Source organism: Geotrypetes seraphini, chromosome 1, assembly GCF_902459505.1.
Source record: "Geotrypetes seraphini chromosome 1, aGeoSer1.1, whole genome shotgun sequence".
Classification (NCBI taxonomy): domain Eukaryota; kingdom Metazoa; phylum Chordata; class Amphibia; order Gymnophiona; family Dermophiidae; genus Geotrypetes; species Geotrypetes seraphini.
In genome coordinates this window covers 178,642,419-178,660,476 of record NC_047084.1, presented here as the reverse complement: position 1 = coordinate 178,660,476, position 18,058 = coordinate 178,642,419, and the positions used below count along the sequence as shown (strand labels likewise).

Sequence of the window (18,058 nt, the reverse complement as noted above, 5' to 3'; positions counted from 1 at the left end):
AGTCTCTGGCCCTTCTTTCTTCTCCTGCTCCCCCCCTCTTTCTTTCTCTCTCCCCCTGGCTCCCCTCTTTATTTCTGCCTTTCTTTCTCTCTCCCCCTGGCCCCCCTCTTTATTTCTGCCTTTCTTTCTCTCTCCCCCTGGCCTCCCTCTTTATTTCTCTCTCCCCCTGGCCCTCCTCTTTCTTTCTGCCTTTCTTTCTCTCCCCCTTGACCCCCTCTTTATTTCTGCCTTTCTTTCTCTCTCCCTCTGGCCCCCCTCTTTATTTCTGCCTTTCTTTCTCTCTTCCCCTGGCCTCCCTCTTTATTTCTCTCCCCCTGGCCCTCCTATTTCTTTCTGCCTTTCTTTCTCTCCCTCTTGACCCCCTCTTTATTTCTGCCTTTCTTTCTTTCTCCCCCTGACCCCTCTTTATTTCTGCCTTTCTTTCTCTCTCTCCCCTCTTTATTTTTTCCTTTCTTTCTCTCTCCCCCTAGCCCCCACAAAGCCAATTTCTCCACTTAAACGATTCTTTCCCTACCCTCACCCCCAAGCCAGCAGCCGATTTCTCCCTGCTCCTTCCCCGATTTCCTGATGTCCTGAACTTCATCGGGCAGCAGCAGCATTCACAATTCACTGGTGTTGCCCGCTTCAGGCCTTCCTCTCTGTCGGGTCCTGTCTTCATGAAAACAGGAAGTAGGCAGGACCCAGCAGAGAACAAGGCCTGAAGCCGGCAACAGCAGCGAATTGTAAACGCTGCTGCTGCCCGAAGAAGGTAATGGAGCACGAGGCAGACCGCTTCTCCCCCCTCCCAGCCGAACCCCCGCTGACCCTCCTATCTCCCCCCCTCCGTGAACCTTTCCGACCCTCCCAGCGAGAGCAGCAAACCTCCTTCGCGGCTTTCTCCTCCCTATGCAGCATCACTGATGACATCATTAGTGATGCGGCAGAGGGAGGAGAAAGCCGACGCTACTGGAGGGAGGTTTGCTGCTTTCGCTGGGAGGGTCGGAAAGGTTCACTTGGGGGGGGAGAGATAGGAGGGTCAGCGGGGGTTCGGCTGGGAGGGGGGAGAAGCGGTCTGCCTTGGTGCTCCAAGGCCTGGCGCCATTACCTTTTTCGCCCCTCCCGCCCCCCTTGGTATGCTACTGCTCTCCAGTTCTCCTTAGTTTTCCGGTTTTCTTTTTCGGCAACTGGCACGCTTTCAAAGATCCGCGCATGCGCGGCTGCTCAAAGTTCAATCTTCTGCTCTGCTGCAACTTCCTGTTTCCGGTTGGGTCAGAGCAGAAGATTGAATACTGAGCAGCTGCGCATGCGCGGCTCTTTTGAAAGCGTTCCGGTCGCCGAAAAAGAAAGCCAGCAAACTAAGGTGAGGTGGAGAGAGGAAGCTGGTTAAACGATCGAGCCGGCGTGCGGGTGGGCGAGTGGGGGCTGCGGGGACCGCACGATCCTTTATGCCTCACTGCGGTGACAAGACCATTCACCGCTCCACGGGGCGGTGATGGCCTTTGTCGCACACCCGATAGTGAGTAGTCAGAATGGCTACCGGGTGCTGCGCACAAACACAGTTCCTAGACGTGCCTTCCCGAATTGAAAGGCCCTGCTGGTGATAATAAAGTCAGGTAAACACAAAAATGCTCAGGATGCTTCAGCTTTTAAAGATAGCACACTTTATTTATCACAGTCACTGTGCTCAAGTCCACATTCAAAAGGAAAAGAAAAACAAAAGAAAGCTCATTAGTTCAGCTTATTTTACAGCTAAACCTGAGCAGCCCTTTCCTCAGGGTAAGTCTTTCTTATGTAGTCTTTATTATGCAATTCAAAAGTCAATTTGTTTTCACAAGCACGCTGTGTCAGCCTGAGAGTATCACAGGCTTTTCCCCTTTTAAGCCAGCAAAGCTGACGGGGGTGGGGAGTTGCTGAATCCACTTCTTTAGCTTGCCAGAAAATGGCCCCTCTATCCCAACCTAGGATCTTTGTGGATTCAAACCCCACAACTCCCACTGCACAACAATCAGCAGCTAATTTGGCCTTATCACAAAAAAGGCAAACCAAAAATATTCCAACCAGAGTTCACAGTCCTTCAAAGAACAAAAAGGTTTCTTCAGGGTGAGACTTGATAAGAATTCTCACACACACACACAGTCCCAGCCAGCACAAGTCCCAGGTGCCTCAAAACACAAATCAGGTTTGTCAGAGAAGAACAAACATAGCAAAAACAACTTAGCTCTCTCTCTCCTGCAGTCTTCTCAACTGTCACAGGCAATGTCCATTGCTTCTTCAGGTAAGCTTGCTAAAGGGAAATTACTCAGGTCCTCCATTTCTATCTCGTTCCCTTGCTGAGACATGGGAGCAGCACCAGGACATGAGTCTTCTTCCCAGGTTGGGTCCAGACTGAATCTTCCCAGCTTGGACTGCTGGTTATGACCAGGTTTGAGAAAGCCACGCCCTGCTCTAAAAGGAGAATGGGTTGGCTTTTGCTGAGCCTTGTGGTGTTGCTCAATTAGTCTCAGGAGCTGGGTGCTAGCTTGATTAGGAGCCTGCCTACCAGAGTGCTTCTTAGCAGGGACTGTTCTAGGTTCAGGGAAGTTTTTAAACTCATTCTGCTTCCCCTCCCCCCAGGGCTCCTGCTCTTGGGCAATGTCCTCAGGGCTAGAATCCTGTTCCCCACTGCTAGCACTGCTGCTGCACTGATCAGCCCTTTTAAAGATCAGGGGTTTTTGTGCTTTCACAGGCACAAACCTGACCTCAGTATCGGGTTTGTGACACCTTGTCCCCGTCCCCGCAGAGGCTGCTAATTTTCATTCCCCGTTTTTGGCGGGTTACACGCGGCTAAACGCAGTAGCCGCGGGTATACCGCCACCGTGTCATTCTCTAAGCAGAATCATGTATAAGAATGTATTGTTTAGCCATTAATTTTTATAAATAGATAGTAAGTCCTCTTGTGAAGGTGTGATCTCCTGTATGCAATCTGAATGGAACTTGATTCATATTTTCTATAACTTTTAGCATCTATAGCTTTGTGACTGTATTTTTCATTGACCAGAGTTCTGTAAAACATTCCTGCAAAAAAATATAACATTTCTTGAGGTAGAAAAAGTACAGTACCTAGTTTCATGAAGTAATTAGACTAATAATTTGAGACTCGTGGGTTCAGCAGGCATCTTCCTAAAGAAACCAAACAATGGCCTAGAAATAGTGAAAAAGCAATATCTAGAGTGATAGACAAAGTAACACAGTTTTATTTTCTTCTTGCCTTTGTTACCTGTAGAGTTTCAAGTGGTTACTCAGCTTGAATCCTCAGTGAAAAATCTGCACATACAATACATAGATAGATGAGAATTTTGAAATGGATTATTTTGACTTCGGGAGTACTATTTATGGTTTTCCCCACTGAATTTGCATCTACAAGCACTGGTTTCCTGTGAAAAGACTCCTTTGCAAATTGCCTCCTCTGAGTTCCCATGGGGGGGAAAGTGCCCTATTTCAGAGTGTTGATGCTGGACCCCTAGACACTGTTGCTATTATTAGAAGGGCACTGTATAAACAGGAGCGTGATTATGCCATGTATTTTTGTGTGCGTTGGGTGCTGCAATCTAACTGGGCTTTCCTCCCTTGGTTGATTATATTGTAGGAAGTATTGTTGGACAGAAAGGTAATTCAGGTCAGAGTATATACAGTGCCAGTAAGGAAGGACTAGTTGGATTCTCACGCTCTCTTGCTAAAGAAGTGGGGCAAAAGAAAATACGAATTAATGTGGTTGCTCCAGGTTAGTACATGCTAAAGATACTACTAAAGTACATATGTAACATAGTTATGTCTTATAACATGTTATAGAGGTTTGTTAAGCAAATAAACTCTGTAAAGTTAAGTGGCAGGGTAATTCTATTAAGGAGTAACTACAACACACCTACTTGGAGCTTATTCTGTAAAGAAAAGTAGGTACCCACTTTTCTTTATAGTCTAGTAACATAACATCAAAAATGGGCCTGGAATTGGAGGACATGACACCACTGATAAAGATGGATGCTTAAGCTTAGTGCTTCATTGTGAGTTAGTACTACCCACTGCTGGTTCTGAATAATCCCTCGCTACCCGCTACCTCTCTCTAAAATGTGCTTTAATGGAAATGTTGGTGCTGACTGGTCATCAGTAGTATTGTTAGTTTATGGGACCTTTGTCCCAGAGCGAGGAGGGTTCACATAAGTCCTTAGGGCCACACAATTCTGAATTTCCAAGTGATATTATGGTCTGGGTTTTCTCCACTATGCTGAGGAGGAAGGCTATGCAAGTAGCATAGAACTAGCCATGCACAGAGGGGAAAAACAGAGGCTGCAGGCTTTTTGTGTGTGTGTGGGGGGGGGGGGGGAGCAAATGTGTATATGTGACATGAATGCAATATAGGAAGAATTTCCCCATAAAGGGGTGGGTGTTCCCTCTAGTACATCACAAGGAGAGCTCATTAGAATACCAATGAGCTCCTTAAAATGCATTTGCATAGGGTTCTCAGTAGCTGCTAAGAGGATCTGTAGCAGCCACAGAGAACCCTTTTGTGCATTGGGAGGAGAATTTCCTAATGAGTTTTACTGGCACAGAAACTTTTGCACATCGGGGTCTAAGTGTCTAGCCCTTTGATTGCAAGCCCTCCAGGGACAGGGAAATATTTACTGTACTTGAATGTAACTGATTTTGAACTGCTACTGAAAAGGCATGTATTAAATCCAAATTTCTCAATTCGTACAAAGCAGGAGTTAATTTCCTAAGCCATATACAAATAGCAGCAGACACACAAGATGTACAATTGACTCAGACTCCTTTGCTGACCATTTTCTTAATAATACAACAATAAGAGGGGTTTCTACTATTCTTTTTAATATTTTTCATTTGAATAAAATAAAAGAAACAAACATTTTATTTGTTAAACAAACCTTAGTCTTGTTAAGGCATTGGCTCTCACATGGTGACTGTTAATAAATATAGCTGAAGGAATTTTCTCATTTGTTTTACTGTATAACTGTTAAATGTGGAACAAGCAGATGAAAATTTGGTGTTAATTTAAATTGCTTCAGTAAGGGTATCTTCTGGGCAGGGAGCTATCAATTTACAAAAGCATGATATGATATGATAAACATTAAGGGGTTCATAATAATAAAAAAAAAAAAACATCTAAAAAGTGTCCTAAATGGCTACTTGGACGATCAAAAAGCCTGATCGTCCAAGTACCCATAACCAAAGCTGGTTTGTAGATGTATCTAAAACCAGCTTAGGCCTTTCCCCTGCCACTAAACGCACAGAGAGAAAAGAGGCGTGTTTAGAGGAGGGGAAAGGGCGGGCGGTGGGCCGACCTACACCTAGGCGTGCAGCAGGTATAACCAAAACCTTAGGCAGGTTGCCTAGTCGGCACTTATACCTTTTTGACTTAGACAAAGTCAAAACAGGTCTAAGTGCCAAAAAAGGGGCCGCTGAGCTGATGGCCGCTGGCACGATCAGTTCAGCGGTGCGGCAACCTACCCACCGCAACCATCGCAACTATTGCGGCAGGAGAGATGCCTCATCTCCCCTACCGCGATGCGATCACCCCTCTACCCGAACTGCCGCGACCCACGGCAGGAGAGATGCCCAATCTCTCCTGCCGCAGGTTGTGGCAGTTCGGGTAGAGGAGTGATCACATCGCGGCAGGGGAGTTGGCTAATCTCTCCTGCCGCGATATATCAACCCCCCCCGACAATATCGGGGCAAGAGGGAGCCCAAGCCCTCTTGCCCCGCGGCACCCCTGACCTCCCCGATGACATCAGGGTAGGACGGAGCCCAAGCCCTCCTGCCCCAGGCACCTGCGGCACCCCGCGACAACCCGGCCCATGTGCTTAAGGCCCCGCCCACAGGAGGAACCTAAGGCTCCTGGGCCTATTCTGATTGGCCCAGGCGCCTCAGGTCCCACCTGTGGGCGGGGTTTCAGCTGCCTGGGACAATCCGGCCCCATTCCGGAGCCGGCTGGCCTGCCGGACGGGCGGGCTTGGCACCCGTCTGTCCGGCCAATGATTTCAGGTACGGGGAAGGGGATGAGGGTGGGGGGATAGCGGGGGGCCCGATCAGGGGTTCAGGGGGGCGGACGTTGGGGGGAGGGGGGTTGTGTCGAGGGCAGGAGGGCCTGGGATCCTTCCTGCCCGTATTGTAGTGGGGGGTGGAGGATAGGGGGGTCCGCCTGGGCAGGAGGGGTTGGGCTCCCTCTTGCCCGATCGTGTAGTGGGGTGGGTGGCGAGAGGTCAGGAGGGCTTGGGCTCCCTCCTGGCCTGATCGTAATTGGGGAGGGGCCCGCGGGGCAGGAGGGCTTGTGCTCCCTCCTGCCCCGAATGTAATCGGCTGGGGGGGGTCGTGGAGCGCTGGGGCCAGGAGGGCTTGGGCTCTCTCCTGGCCTGATGTTGTCGCGGAGTGCCGCGGCTGGCGGGGTAGGAGGGCTTGGGCTCCCTCCTGCCCCGATGTCGTAGGGGGGGTGGTTGGGGTGGATTTTAATACATTCACTTGTCATTGCTAAGCTCGATTATTGCAATTCATTATTACTAAATATCACTCAAAAGGAAAAGAAACGTTTACAAATAATTCAAAATACCGCTGTTAAAATCATCCACAAAGAAAAAAAATTTGATCACATAACTCCTTTTTTGATTGATTCGCATTGGCTCCCCGTTAATCACCGTATAACCTATAAAATCCTGCTTCTAGTGTTTAAAACACTGTCCACTAAAGAACCTCAATTTATAAACCGGATGCTCATTCCATATAATACGTCACGCTCTCTCCGTTCTACAGCTCAAAGGCTGTTAGCGGTTCCTTCTTTAAAAATTATTGGTACTAGACGCCATGACATATATTCAGTGATGACCCCTCAGACCTGGAATACCCTACCACAACATAAGAGAAGAAAAGGATCTCAATAGATTTAAAAACAACCTGAAAACTTTTCTTTTTAGAGATGCTTTTAATCTTTAAATGACATATACCCAGCGTACTAAACACCATTTATAAAAAAAAATAATAATAATTTTTACCTTCCCTCATGTACCTTCCATTCATGGCTTCTTCTTTTCTTTTTTAAAATGAAAAACATTAACTTTGTAACTTTCTCCCTTTTTTCCTTATGTATTCAAGTTTGTCTACATGTTTGTCCATCTAACCCATTTTAAGCTGTACGTTGAATTGTATGTTTATTTTATATTTTATTGTAACTCGCTTAGTAATTTATATATAAGTGATTTATCAAATTTAAATAAAACTTGAAACTTGATTCTGTAACTGGTGTTGTTTTTGACAGACACCGGTTACAGACTCCAGCTTTTAGGCGAAGGACTGGCTCCTCCTTCACCTAAAAGCCCTTGTGTTGGATGTTTTGGGCTTAGGCGTTTTTTTGATTCATTATGGGGTATAAGTGTAGACGTAGTGGTGGTCTGGGCGTTTAAACAGCTGAATGTAGAGTCAGGCCAATATCAAAACAAGGACGTTTGTTTTGATTATGGACACTTTCCCTGCTTCTGCTTTCAAAGTTTAAGGCCTTAGGCCAAAAAGGGACTTAGATGGTTTTTTTGATTATGCCCCTCCACGTGTCACTTTCATTTAGTCTTAATTTTTAATTTTTAGGTTTTATTCATACTGATATGACATCAAGTTTAAAAGAAGATCAGCTGAATAAAATGATTCCACTAGGACGATTTGGAGAGGCTTCTGAAGTTGCACAAGCTGTTCTTTTTCTCTTGGAGTCACCGTATATCACTGGCCATGTTTTAGTGATGGATGGGGGTTTACAGCTTTTAATTTGATTGTCATATTTACCAGAAAACAATAATAGAATTAAACACGTAAAGACTCGTTCATTCTGCTTTACTATAAGCATGTACAGCTAACTCATTGAATCAGTTAACTGAGAGCTGCAGACTGTGCAAAACTATTAGTGCATTGCCATAATTAGTCATAGGTTAACACTGAACTTTATAATACCACATGAATGTCGTTTTTATATTCACATCTCAGAATAGCATTCATGATTTTTGTAATATATTGCAAATCTTTGTGCCCTTCACTTATGGCTCCAACTTCACTTATGGCTCCAACTTCGATGTAACTTCTGGTTTTTGCAAAACCGGAAGTTACATCGAAGCAAGGACTCCGGTGGCAGAAGGAAATCCCGAACAGGTCTTCAGTGGTAGCAAGGGGCCAACGAATTGGTAAGTCCGATTTTATGCAATAACAAACCGATTCGAATCGATTCACCCAAAGTGAATCGGAAAATCTATTTGAATCGCGAATCGGGCAGCACTAATGGGCAGTATATCCTAGTCCAGACCCCCAAAGCTTCAAATTTGGTGGTATTTTCCTAAAATGATGGCTCCTGGCCGAGGCAGATTTTGGTTCATAGGCCTCAGTTAGATAATGCAGGCCTTATGCATGCAAGCAGGTATGGGCAAGTATACAGGTCCCCTACGCTGCTTCAAATTTGGTGATATTTTGTTAGCATTCTGCTTATGCAGTACAAATCGGTGCATATCTATATATTGCTGTGGATTACTAAAAAGCCTCCTTACTATACATTTTAATATACTGTGGTGAATTCTAGCACATAAGTCAACTTCATTACTGGGACCCTTTTTGCATCCTGCAGGCAGTAATGAGCACGTTGACTGCTTTCTAATTGTGCACTTCTGCCCTCGGTTGTTTTCTGCACCAGTATGGCCATTTTTATGCTGTTATACTTTACTGATTGGATAATATAACTACTCTCTGTTTGAAACCTATTCCTGACTAATTGCCCTTTCTGCCTTCTTTTGTTTCTCCTGATCATTTTATCTGTCCTCCTCTTTCTGTGTTTGGATTTAATGAATTCTGTTTCTTTTTTGTTTCTACACATCACTCCTAGTTACCTGATGCTATTTGATGAGGGATCTAAAGTGTGTGATTACATCTACCTGAATTTGGATCATTTAGAATCCTTCTCTTTGCTAGGGATTCCCCATGGGATTTCTTTATTGCTCTGCCACTCTGTACAATTATTTCACTTACTCTGCATTCCTTGGGCTCAGTCTGTTTCTTCTCCTTATCCTGTTCTCGGGAGTATAGATTCCTCAATAGCCTCTGGCTAACGTACCAGTTTATATTCTGCTTTGAAAGATGGCAAAGATAAAAGTGACGTGAATCAGCCAAAAGCATGAAGCAATTATTATTCAAGAATGGATCCCCAATTTTGTTGATCACATAGCCTGAAAGAACAGAATGCCTGTTCTAGAAATTATCAAATAAATTAGACATTTTATTAGTGTACCGAACGCCAAAGAAATGAATGAAGGAACAAAGTCTGGAGCTGGCAATGGAGGAGAGGGGCACAGGTAAGAATGACTTATCTGATGACTGGAGTTCTTAGGAAAGGGTGTAGGGAGGGATACTGAGAAACAGCAGAGTAAATGCGAGTCAAGAAGTTTAAGTTGTGTGTGGAGATTGATAAGGAGTCAATGAAGTGATGAGACAAAGGCAGTTTATGTGAGTATAGCAGTATTGGCAGAAGATAAATTATGCAGTAGAATTTTGAACAGATTGAAGGGGAGAGAAAGAGTTCAGTGGAAGACCTGTGGAGGAATAGGTTACAGTTGTCTAGGCTGGAGGTGATTAGCATATGGATAAAGGTTTGGGTAGTCTGTTCAGACAGGGAAGAGTTGAATGTTGGTGGTGATAAAGGGAAAAATGACAAGTTTTAGTAATCTGTTGCATATCTGAAGAGAATGGGGAAGAGTAAGTCAAAGATGAAGGTTATGAGCTAAGGATGACAATATTATCCACAGAAATAGAGAATGGAGGAAGAGGAGAGCTGGGTTTAGGGAGAAAAATAAGCACAATCAAGGCCATGCTCAGTTTGAGATGGCAGTAGGACATCCAGATAGCAATGTCAAGACAAGCAGCTTGAGACGTTTACCTGGATTCTTTGTGAAATTTCAGGGTAGATACAGAGATCTGGGAGTCTTCATCATTAAAATGGTACTGAATATCATGGGATAACAAGGAGGACAAATATACAGACAGAAGAGGTCCCAAGATAGAGCTCTGATACACACTGACTAATAGTGGGATAACCATGGCGAAGGATGCACCAGAGCATACACTGAAAGTACAATGAGAGAGAGAAGAAAATCATAACAGGACAGCATTGAAATCCAAATGAGAACAGCATATCAAGGAAAGGTGATGATCAGTAGTGTCAACAGCAGGATTGTTGGAATATGCCGTTCTAAACTTAAATGTATAACATCCATTTAAGTTAGGATTACTATTTTGATCAGTTCACCTAGATGAATGAAATTGGGTAGTGGGTGAATATCTACAGTATTAGGATAATTTTTTGCACTCCCCCGGAATGTTCCTAGCATCTCCTACACTTAGATAAATTTTGGATGACTATTGATTTGATCAAAATATGCCCATTAGCCAACAGGATTCTTAAATAAAAGAACATATGTGGCTAGCAATTGGTATTCCTTGTATAACTGCTTTTGAATATTGATACACACAGTGATGATATTAATCCATAAATGTATCAGTGTGTTATGCTAAATCAGATGATAATTTGATCTGTTTTAGTGTGGGGATCAAGCACTCTTATTCCTAGTATGACAGACACTCCATTCCTGAATGTTTGGGTAGTCAGTCCCTTCTCATAAGAATTCTTGTACGGAGCTTCATTAATATTCTTTTGCTCTGCCTTCCATCCCTCTGGGTTGTCTTCCAGTTCCTCAGTTGTCTCTCTACAAGCAAGATGGTAGGAGCTTGTCTTTTCTGTTTGTGTTTCTTTTCACTTAAATTCAGTCTTCTGTAGCACTCTCAAGATCGGTACAGTTCTTTATGGATGGGCTATATCTCACTATGACAGACCAAAACTTTTGGTTATATTAGCTGAGGCTCCCCCTCCTAACCCAGTCTGCCAAATAGCCAAGCAAAACTAAGGAAAACCTAACATGGAACAGTAATAACACTCCGAAGAGGAGTATAAAACAACAAACATATAGTAACACTGTTGGAAAATGCAAAGAACAAAAACCCTACAGTGAAAATTTCCCCACAGCTCACCAGCTGAGCCATAGCCACTGTTCTTGTATCTCCACGGCCCTAGAAAAATACTAGAACCCGCAGAAAAAGCAAAATCTGCACGCGTACAAAAACCCACCCTCACTGCAGAAATACAGATAGGGTGGGGCACTATACCAGCCTTGAGAAGCTAACAGAAAGAAAATGTACAGGTAAGAACCTAGTTTCCTTTTTTAGCATCCTCTGGTCCCTCGGGGGGTGTTAGTACCCAGCTGGCCCGAGGGCCTAGGATCAAAAGTCCAGAAGTTCATCCCTGGAAAAGTGCAACCATGACACGACCACAAAACCCCAGAAAGGAGCTTGTGAGCATTTGCAGGGGCCGTTTGGACATCCTGGTCAGGGGTTCCTCCCTAAATTCACCAATATGATGTTTGAAGCTTACATGATTAACAAGGGCCATCTTATGTTGAAAAATACATATGAGATGGATATCTGTTTTGGATGTTATGAGCTGGACATCGCTATGGTGACTTGGATGTCCTTTCAGTGGAGTTCACATGGTCACTTACTGTGACATTAGAAACTGCTCATATTGATAGAAGGGAGTCTAGGAACTTTTTGCAGCACCTCTTTCTTTGCAGTCTTATATATGTCAGACCAGAGATTCTCAATACAGTCCTCAGTGCACATCAGTCTGGTTTTCAAGACATCCATTGTATGCAAATCTAAACTTATGCATATTCATTGTGGGTATCTTGAAAACTTGACTGGATCGGTATATCCCACGGACCTACTAACTTGATTCTGTATTGTATAATATTTTAACATTAATTGGTTTTGTTTCTTTTAATGATTTCTCTTTTATTATTGCTGTACACCGCTTAGAAATTTGAATAAGCGGTATAAAATTTTTTTTAATAAACTTGAAACTGGACAGCTGTAGATCACATCAATATTTTGTCAGCATTATATCAATGTACTCTAAAATTATTTTAAAATTCTATTTATGAATTGTTTCTAGGGTATACAATATGGTATAACTTACTAACAAGGAGCCTCCAAGCTTTGTATAGCAAGTCTAAATCCAGAACTGACCAATATAAATTCTTTCCAGTTTTTAAGTTTAGTTAATCCCAGATGTAAGTACAATTTCCACAAAATAGGACATTGTATTCTAAAAAAATATTTTTTGCTACATTTGTCAAATACATAGGACCCCCTTTTACAAAGCTGCAGTAGATTACTGTAACTTGCTACTCTCAGGTCTTCTGCTCAGCCATCTTTCCCCCCTCTAATCCGTCCAGAATTCGGCTGCATGACTCATATTCCGTGAGAGCCGCTATATTCGCATTACCTCTCTCCTAAAGACATCCATTTCTGAATACAATTAAAACTCCTCTTACTGACCTACAGATGCATTTACTCAGCTGCCCCCCACTTTCTCTCCTCACATATCTCTCCTTATGTTCCCCCCTGCGAGCTCCTATCTGTGCCATTCTCCTCCTCTGCCAACTCCAGACTCCATCCCTTCTATCTTGCTGCGCCATATGCTTGGAACAAACTGCCCAATTCCCTGTGGCGGGCTCCATCTCTGGAAGTCTTCAAGTCCAAGTTAAAAGCCCACCTTTCAAATCCTAACTTCTCTCACCTTTGGTTCTATGTCATGTCTGTCCAAGTTAGATTGTAAGCTCTTCTGAGCAGGGACCAACAATTAATTGTCAAATGTACAGCTCTGTGTATGCCTTTCAGTGCTATAGAAGTGATAAACAGTAGTATCAAGTGCGACGCAGCCCATAGGAATTGAATGGACTGTGTTGCAGTTGTCATGTGGGACTTTTGTAGCCATGTAAAAGGGGCCCATAATTTCATTTTAAGGATTTGGCTATTTGTTTTTGTCCAGCATAGAGTACTTATGATGCTTTTGTGATTTAAAAATGCATGTATGATTCAAAATTACGAGCAGTAAACCTCTCTCTAGAAAACGTCAGCCATTCATTTTACATTTATTGATAAACTCACATGTCAGCACAACAAACCAAACCAGTATATGACCATATGTATGGTTTTACTTTTATAAATACAAATAAGAGGGTGGCAATACAATGCAAGTGAAGTTCGGCAAACAGAAAAAGTAGTAAAATTACATTCAACAAACAATTGGCAAATATGACATACTTTTCTTTGAACTATAGATAAAATAGTCTTAAATGACGCAGACTGTCTAAAGGTTACTTAAGTCATGGAAGCTTTGTTTAAAAGTGATATCAAAACCAGTACCAAACTGTAGAGAACAGAACTGCTTTATTACTGTGCTAAAGTAAAAACATTCCTGAAAAAAAAAAATCCCAGTTTGTGTAAGTACAAAGATCTATAAGGCAGTAAATGCATAGCTGTAATGCAATATATATGATGTAGTATATAATTACAAAAATAAGCTAGAAAACCAGAAGTACTTGGTATATAACTGAGTAGCGCTAAAACATTTCAACACTTTTATTATAAATAATGATATATGTGCTTCATATAAGGAATACAGTGTTTCCCTTTCATAACAAAGTACTGTTGTACCATCAAAACCTTATACTTTGTCCTCGTGATTCCAACTTATTTTGACTCATGAAAACTGGTTGGTAATGAGTCCAAACCTCCTGGCACGTGTCTTTTCCCTTGCATTCTGAAAGCAGTCTTTATTCACTCCCTGTAGGTGGTATGGTTTGGCATGGCAGGATTATAGTTGGAGGGGAAGGTAGGGAGAACACAGAGCACAAGCTTACAAGTGCGCCTGTAAAAATACAGTATATTTCTATGATATATTAGGTTTGGTCTACCTTTCATCTCTATGCCCATCAAAGCATCTTCTAAACTGTACCCTCTAGAGAAAACATGCCACAGACCTTTCATACCTAGTCAGTGTTCCAACTTGCATTAAATCCCTTTCCTCCAAACCTACCCAAAATTATAACAGACTCCAAGTAGTTGGAAAGAACAGGGCTTCTCTTCTTACTGACTTCCTCCATCTCTCTTTGGAATTTCACTCTTGTGAATGGCAGTGTTCAGTAACTACTATTTTTACTCTGCACCCCAAGTAATCTTCCCCCCTCCCTCTTTGTTCAATCTCCTCTGTGTTTTGGGGTTTTCTTATATTTTAATGTGAATGTACAGATTGAATGTTTAAATATCTGGTCATTTTACCCTTTACTTCATTGTCATTTAAAAATATATTTCAAGACTAATTAAAATAGAATTTAAATATTTTTAAAATAATGAAGAACATTGTAAGGTAGCAGGAAGAAAAATGTTACTAAGTGAAACATCCTGAAGGTCAAAACTTTAGATATTAAGGCAATTCATTCCTTTATTGTTGCATAATGCAAAGAAATTTATCAAGACAAAAGGCATTTGTGTAAGGTTTTTTTTTTCTCCTCTTTCTCATTCTTCCATTTCACATCTGTTCATTGTTACTGCCAGAATGCACTGCTATTTCAAAATCAAGATAGAAGTAACCAGTGCAACTGTAATGTCCATTCATTAAGCTGTCTCGTAAGAAATCTCATTACATTATGCGCTGTAGGTTTTAAAAGGCACCTGGTGATACATAGCTGCATTTAATCTGAGTAAGCCTGTTTCAGTAATACTTTGGCATGTATTTGTAGGCATTTGTAACAGCTCCATCAGTGTAGGTATAAGAAATTGGATGGTGAATGTGACACTTTGTGCAATGTGTACATTGCCTTTCACACCAGTTGTTCATAGTCCTAACTTGCCATAAATAAGAATAATAATTATATGCTTAAGGTGTTCTGTATCTTTGTAGCTGACAGTGTCTGCCTTTGCACGTAGTGATGTAGAAGTCGATTAAGGCGATGGCTTTCAGTGTAATCCTCTTGGATAAATCTGATACAGTGGATCTACAGGTCATCGCTTTCTACTAAGTCTGACTGCAGGTGGACAGGGTTGGCTTCAGGCTGAAACGCAGCTTTGATGTCCAGTCCTTGGTCGGAAAGCGCCGCATATCGACTGGCAGAGGGCCGTACCTTTTTCGGCTTGGTGATGTGTGGCTGCTGCTGCCACTGAGCTGTTGACAAAGAGTAAAATGTTAATGCACAAATCTGGGCCAACAAATGGAGGAAGGGATGCGGCTCCTCCCTGAATGCACGGCTTTTATACTTCCCTCCCACAGTCTAAGCTTCAGCTTTATTGGGCCATTTTCTAAGAACAGACTAGTGGTGTAGTGGGGGAGGATAGCGCCCGGCATCGCCAGAGTGTGTCTCCCTACTCTTCCCTGCTGCGTCGTGAGCACACCCCCTCCCCTCGTGTACCTCTTTAAATGTTTGCCGGTTTGCCAGCGTAAGTAACATCTTCCACCTACTGCTCATGCCAGCCTTGGCTCCCTTCTGACATCACATCCTGGTCCCGCGACAAGGAAGTGATGTCGGAAGGAAGCCAAGGCACAAAGAAGTTTTATATTTATTAAGAACCTTATATACTGCATAACAGCCTAAAAGGATCTAAGCGGTTTACAATGCATAGTTCATATTCATCAAGAAAAGAACTCCATTAAAAATGGGAAAGGAAAGGTTAAGAACAAAAGTTAAAAAAATATTTTTTTCCATAAAAATCATAGCAAACATCTCAACAATAACAATTCTGATAGTAAAACACTAAAGGCTCCTTTTTCTAAGCTGTGATAGCGGTTTTGCCAATTGTGCTAGACGTTAATGCCAGCATTGAGCTGGGGGTTAATTCTAGCCGCGTAGCATGGGTTTAGTGCGCGCGGCAATTCTGCGTGCACCAAAAACGCTATCACAGCTTAGTAAAAGGAGCCCTAAAACAATCAAATGTCAGTGAGCCATAATTGATACCATAATTAATACAGACAGCTAAAAATTTCCATTACAGGATTAATGTAACTTAAATACAGAATTAATCATTACATAAACACAGATCACAGTCCCAAACTCTGTTCCAAGTTGAAAAAGCCAATTGGAAAAAATGCACTTTTAAATGTCTTTTAAAGTTTATATAGAATTCTTTTTTTCTCAAATCTATAGGCAGATTATTCCATAACCATGGAACTAAATAAAAGAATGCACAATCTCTAGTTGACGCAAGATGTGCCTTTGAAATACCTATTGTCATTCAGAGATCGTAATAAATGCCTTGGGGCGTAAAATAGCACCAAATTAGAAAGCTATGAAGGCTGTAGCTGAATAATGCTCTATGTGCCAACATTAAGTTCTTAAATTTGATCCTAAATTCCATTGGTAACCAATGGAATTTTAAATACAAAGGTGTCACGTGATCACGAATAAACGCCCGGCCTAGTAATCTAATTGCAGTATTCTGTACTGTTTGTAAGCGATTCAAATGTCCTGATCCAATGCCTGCATATACTAAATTACCATAATCTAACTTTGACAATACAAAGGCATGAATTAATGTATGCAATGATTTCTCATCCAAAAAACCTCAAATGGCTCTAAGCTGTCGGAAGGGAGCCAAGGCCAGTGTGAGCAGCAAGTGGCAGATGCTGCTCATGCTGGCAAACATTTAAAGAGGTACGTGGAGAGGAGGAGAGGTGCTGGTGATCCCGCTAAGACAGCATCTGGGCAATCAACCCCCTGCCCCCCCCTTACTACACCACTGGAACAGACCACCACCTATTCGGATTTAACTGGCACCTTTCTGGAGCACAGAGCCAGAATGTCCTTCTTGCAAGTGCAAAAGAAAGCATATTCCAGCAATCTGCTTCAGATGCCTATTAGCACATCATTTTCTGTGTGACTTGCTCTATTTTTGATTAAAAAAAAAGAAGAAAATATGATTCACAGATACAGAAGCAGGAGCCACAACCTCAGTGTCAGTATTTTCCTGATTAAACTTCTGTGTAACTTGTGTGTGTATGGGGGGGGGGGGGGAGGGGGGTTATACCTTGAGAGATAGAGAGACGGAGGGTTAGCGGTTTTTTTTGTTGTTTTTTTTTTACAAATTCTGTAGAAGGCGCTCTGTTTTTTCTAAGTAATAGGCTTTATTCAGGAATAACATTTGTATTTACTGGTTTTGATTTTTTTTTTTCTTTTTCTAATTAGTATAGCCTTTCAGGTTTCCAACTCACTCCCATTTTGATTATCTAAGGCAGGGGTGCCCAAATGGTCAATCGCAATTGACCAGTAGATCGCAAAGGCAACGCAGTTGATCGCGTTGCCTTTGCGATCTCTTGTTCTTCTTTCCTCCCCGAGCCAGGCCAAGCACCGGACTCACAAGACTTCACCTCTGACGTCTGAGAGGAAGTTCTGGGCCAGTCAATCGCTACCTGGCTGGCCTGGAACTTCCTCTCCGATGTCTGAATTGACGTCGGAAGTGAAGGCTTGTAGGCCTGGCGCTTGTACGCTCCAGGCCTGGCTCGAGAAAGCAGGGAGAAATCGGCGTGGTGGCTTAGGGGGAGGGGGGCGGCAGGGGGAGAAAGAAAGAAAGGAGGGCAGGGGGAGAGAGAAAGAAAGAAAAGGGGAGGGGGCAGAAAGAAAGAAAAAAATATTGGATTTATAGAAGAACAAAGTGCAACTAGAGACTCATGAAATCACCAGACAAAAAGGTAGGAAAAATTATTTTATTTTCAATTTAGTGATCAAAATGTATCCGTTTTGAGAATTTATATCTGCTGTTTATATTTTGCACTATAGCCCCCTTTTACTAAACCGCGATCGTGGTTTTTAGCATCGGGAGCTGCGAGCGGCATTCAGCACAGCTCCCTGCGCTAAAAACTGCTATCACAGTTTAGTAAAAGGGAAGGGGATATATTTGTCTATTTTTGTATAGTTGTTATTGAGGTGTATTTTAAAGTCATCTGCCTTGACCTCTGAAAAAAAAAACCCAAATACAAATGATAATTAACATTTTCTCTGCGTACAGTGTGCTTTGTATTTTTAAAAAATTTATTGTAAGCAATGGAATCCTTTACATCTTTCATGGTGGGGGGAGAGTCCAAACTATCAAGATGATGATTTTGCCTGTGGTTTGATATCAGATGGGT

General features: G+C 42.5%; 2 protein-coding genes across 12 annotated transcripts in view; one reads left to right on the top strand and one right to left on the bottom strand.

Moving 5' to 3' along the window:
• Positions 1-13,371, top strand: part of CBR4 (carbonyl reductase 4) — a 53,344-nt gene extending 39,973 nt beyond the window's left edge. For all 5 annotated transcript variants that reach the window (XM_033942123.1, XM_033942132.1, XM_033942105.1 and 2 more), the window contains 2 exons: positions 3,605-3,739; positions 7,603-13,371. In XM_033942123.1, coding sequence (XP_033798014.1) covers positions 3,605-3,739; positions 7,603-7,781 — 314 coding nt within the window. In that variant the 3' untranslated portion in view covers positions 7,782-13,371. The remainder of the gene's footprint in view (positions 1-3,604; positions 3,740-7,602) is intronic.
• Positions 13,015-18,058, bottom strand: part of PALLD (palladin, cytoskeletal associated protein) — a 792,721-nt gene continuing 787,677 nt past the window's right edge. For 3 of the 7 annotated variants that reach the window (XM_033942073.1, XM_033942083.1, XM_033942092.1), the window contains one exon: positions 13,075-15,103. In XM_033942073.1, coding sequence (XP_033797964.1) covers positions 14,937-15,103 — 167 coding nt within the window. In that variant the 3' untranslated portion in view covers positions 13,075-14,936. Of the gene's footprint in view, positions 15,104-18,058 lie in introns of all 7 variants that reach the window. The other 4 variants (XM_033942034.1, XM_033942043.1, XM_033942063.1 and 1 more) reach the window with 2 other exon arrangements.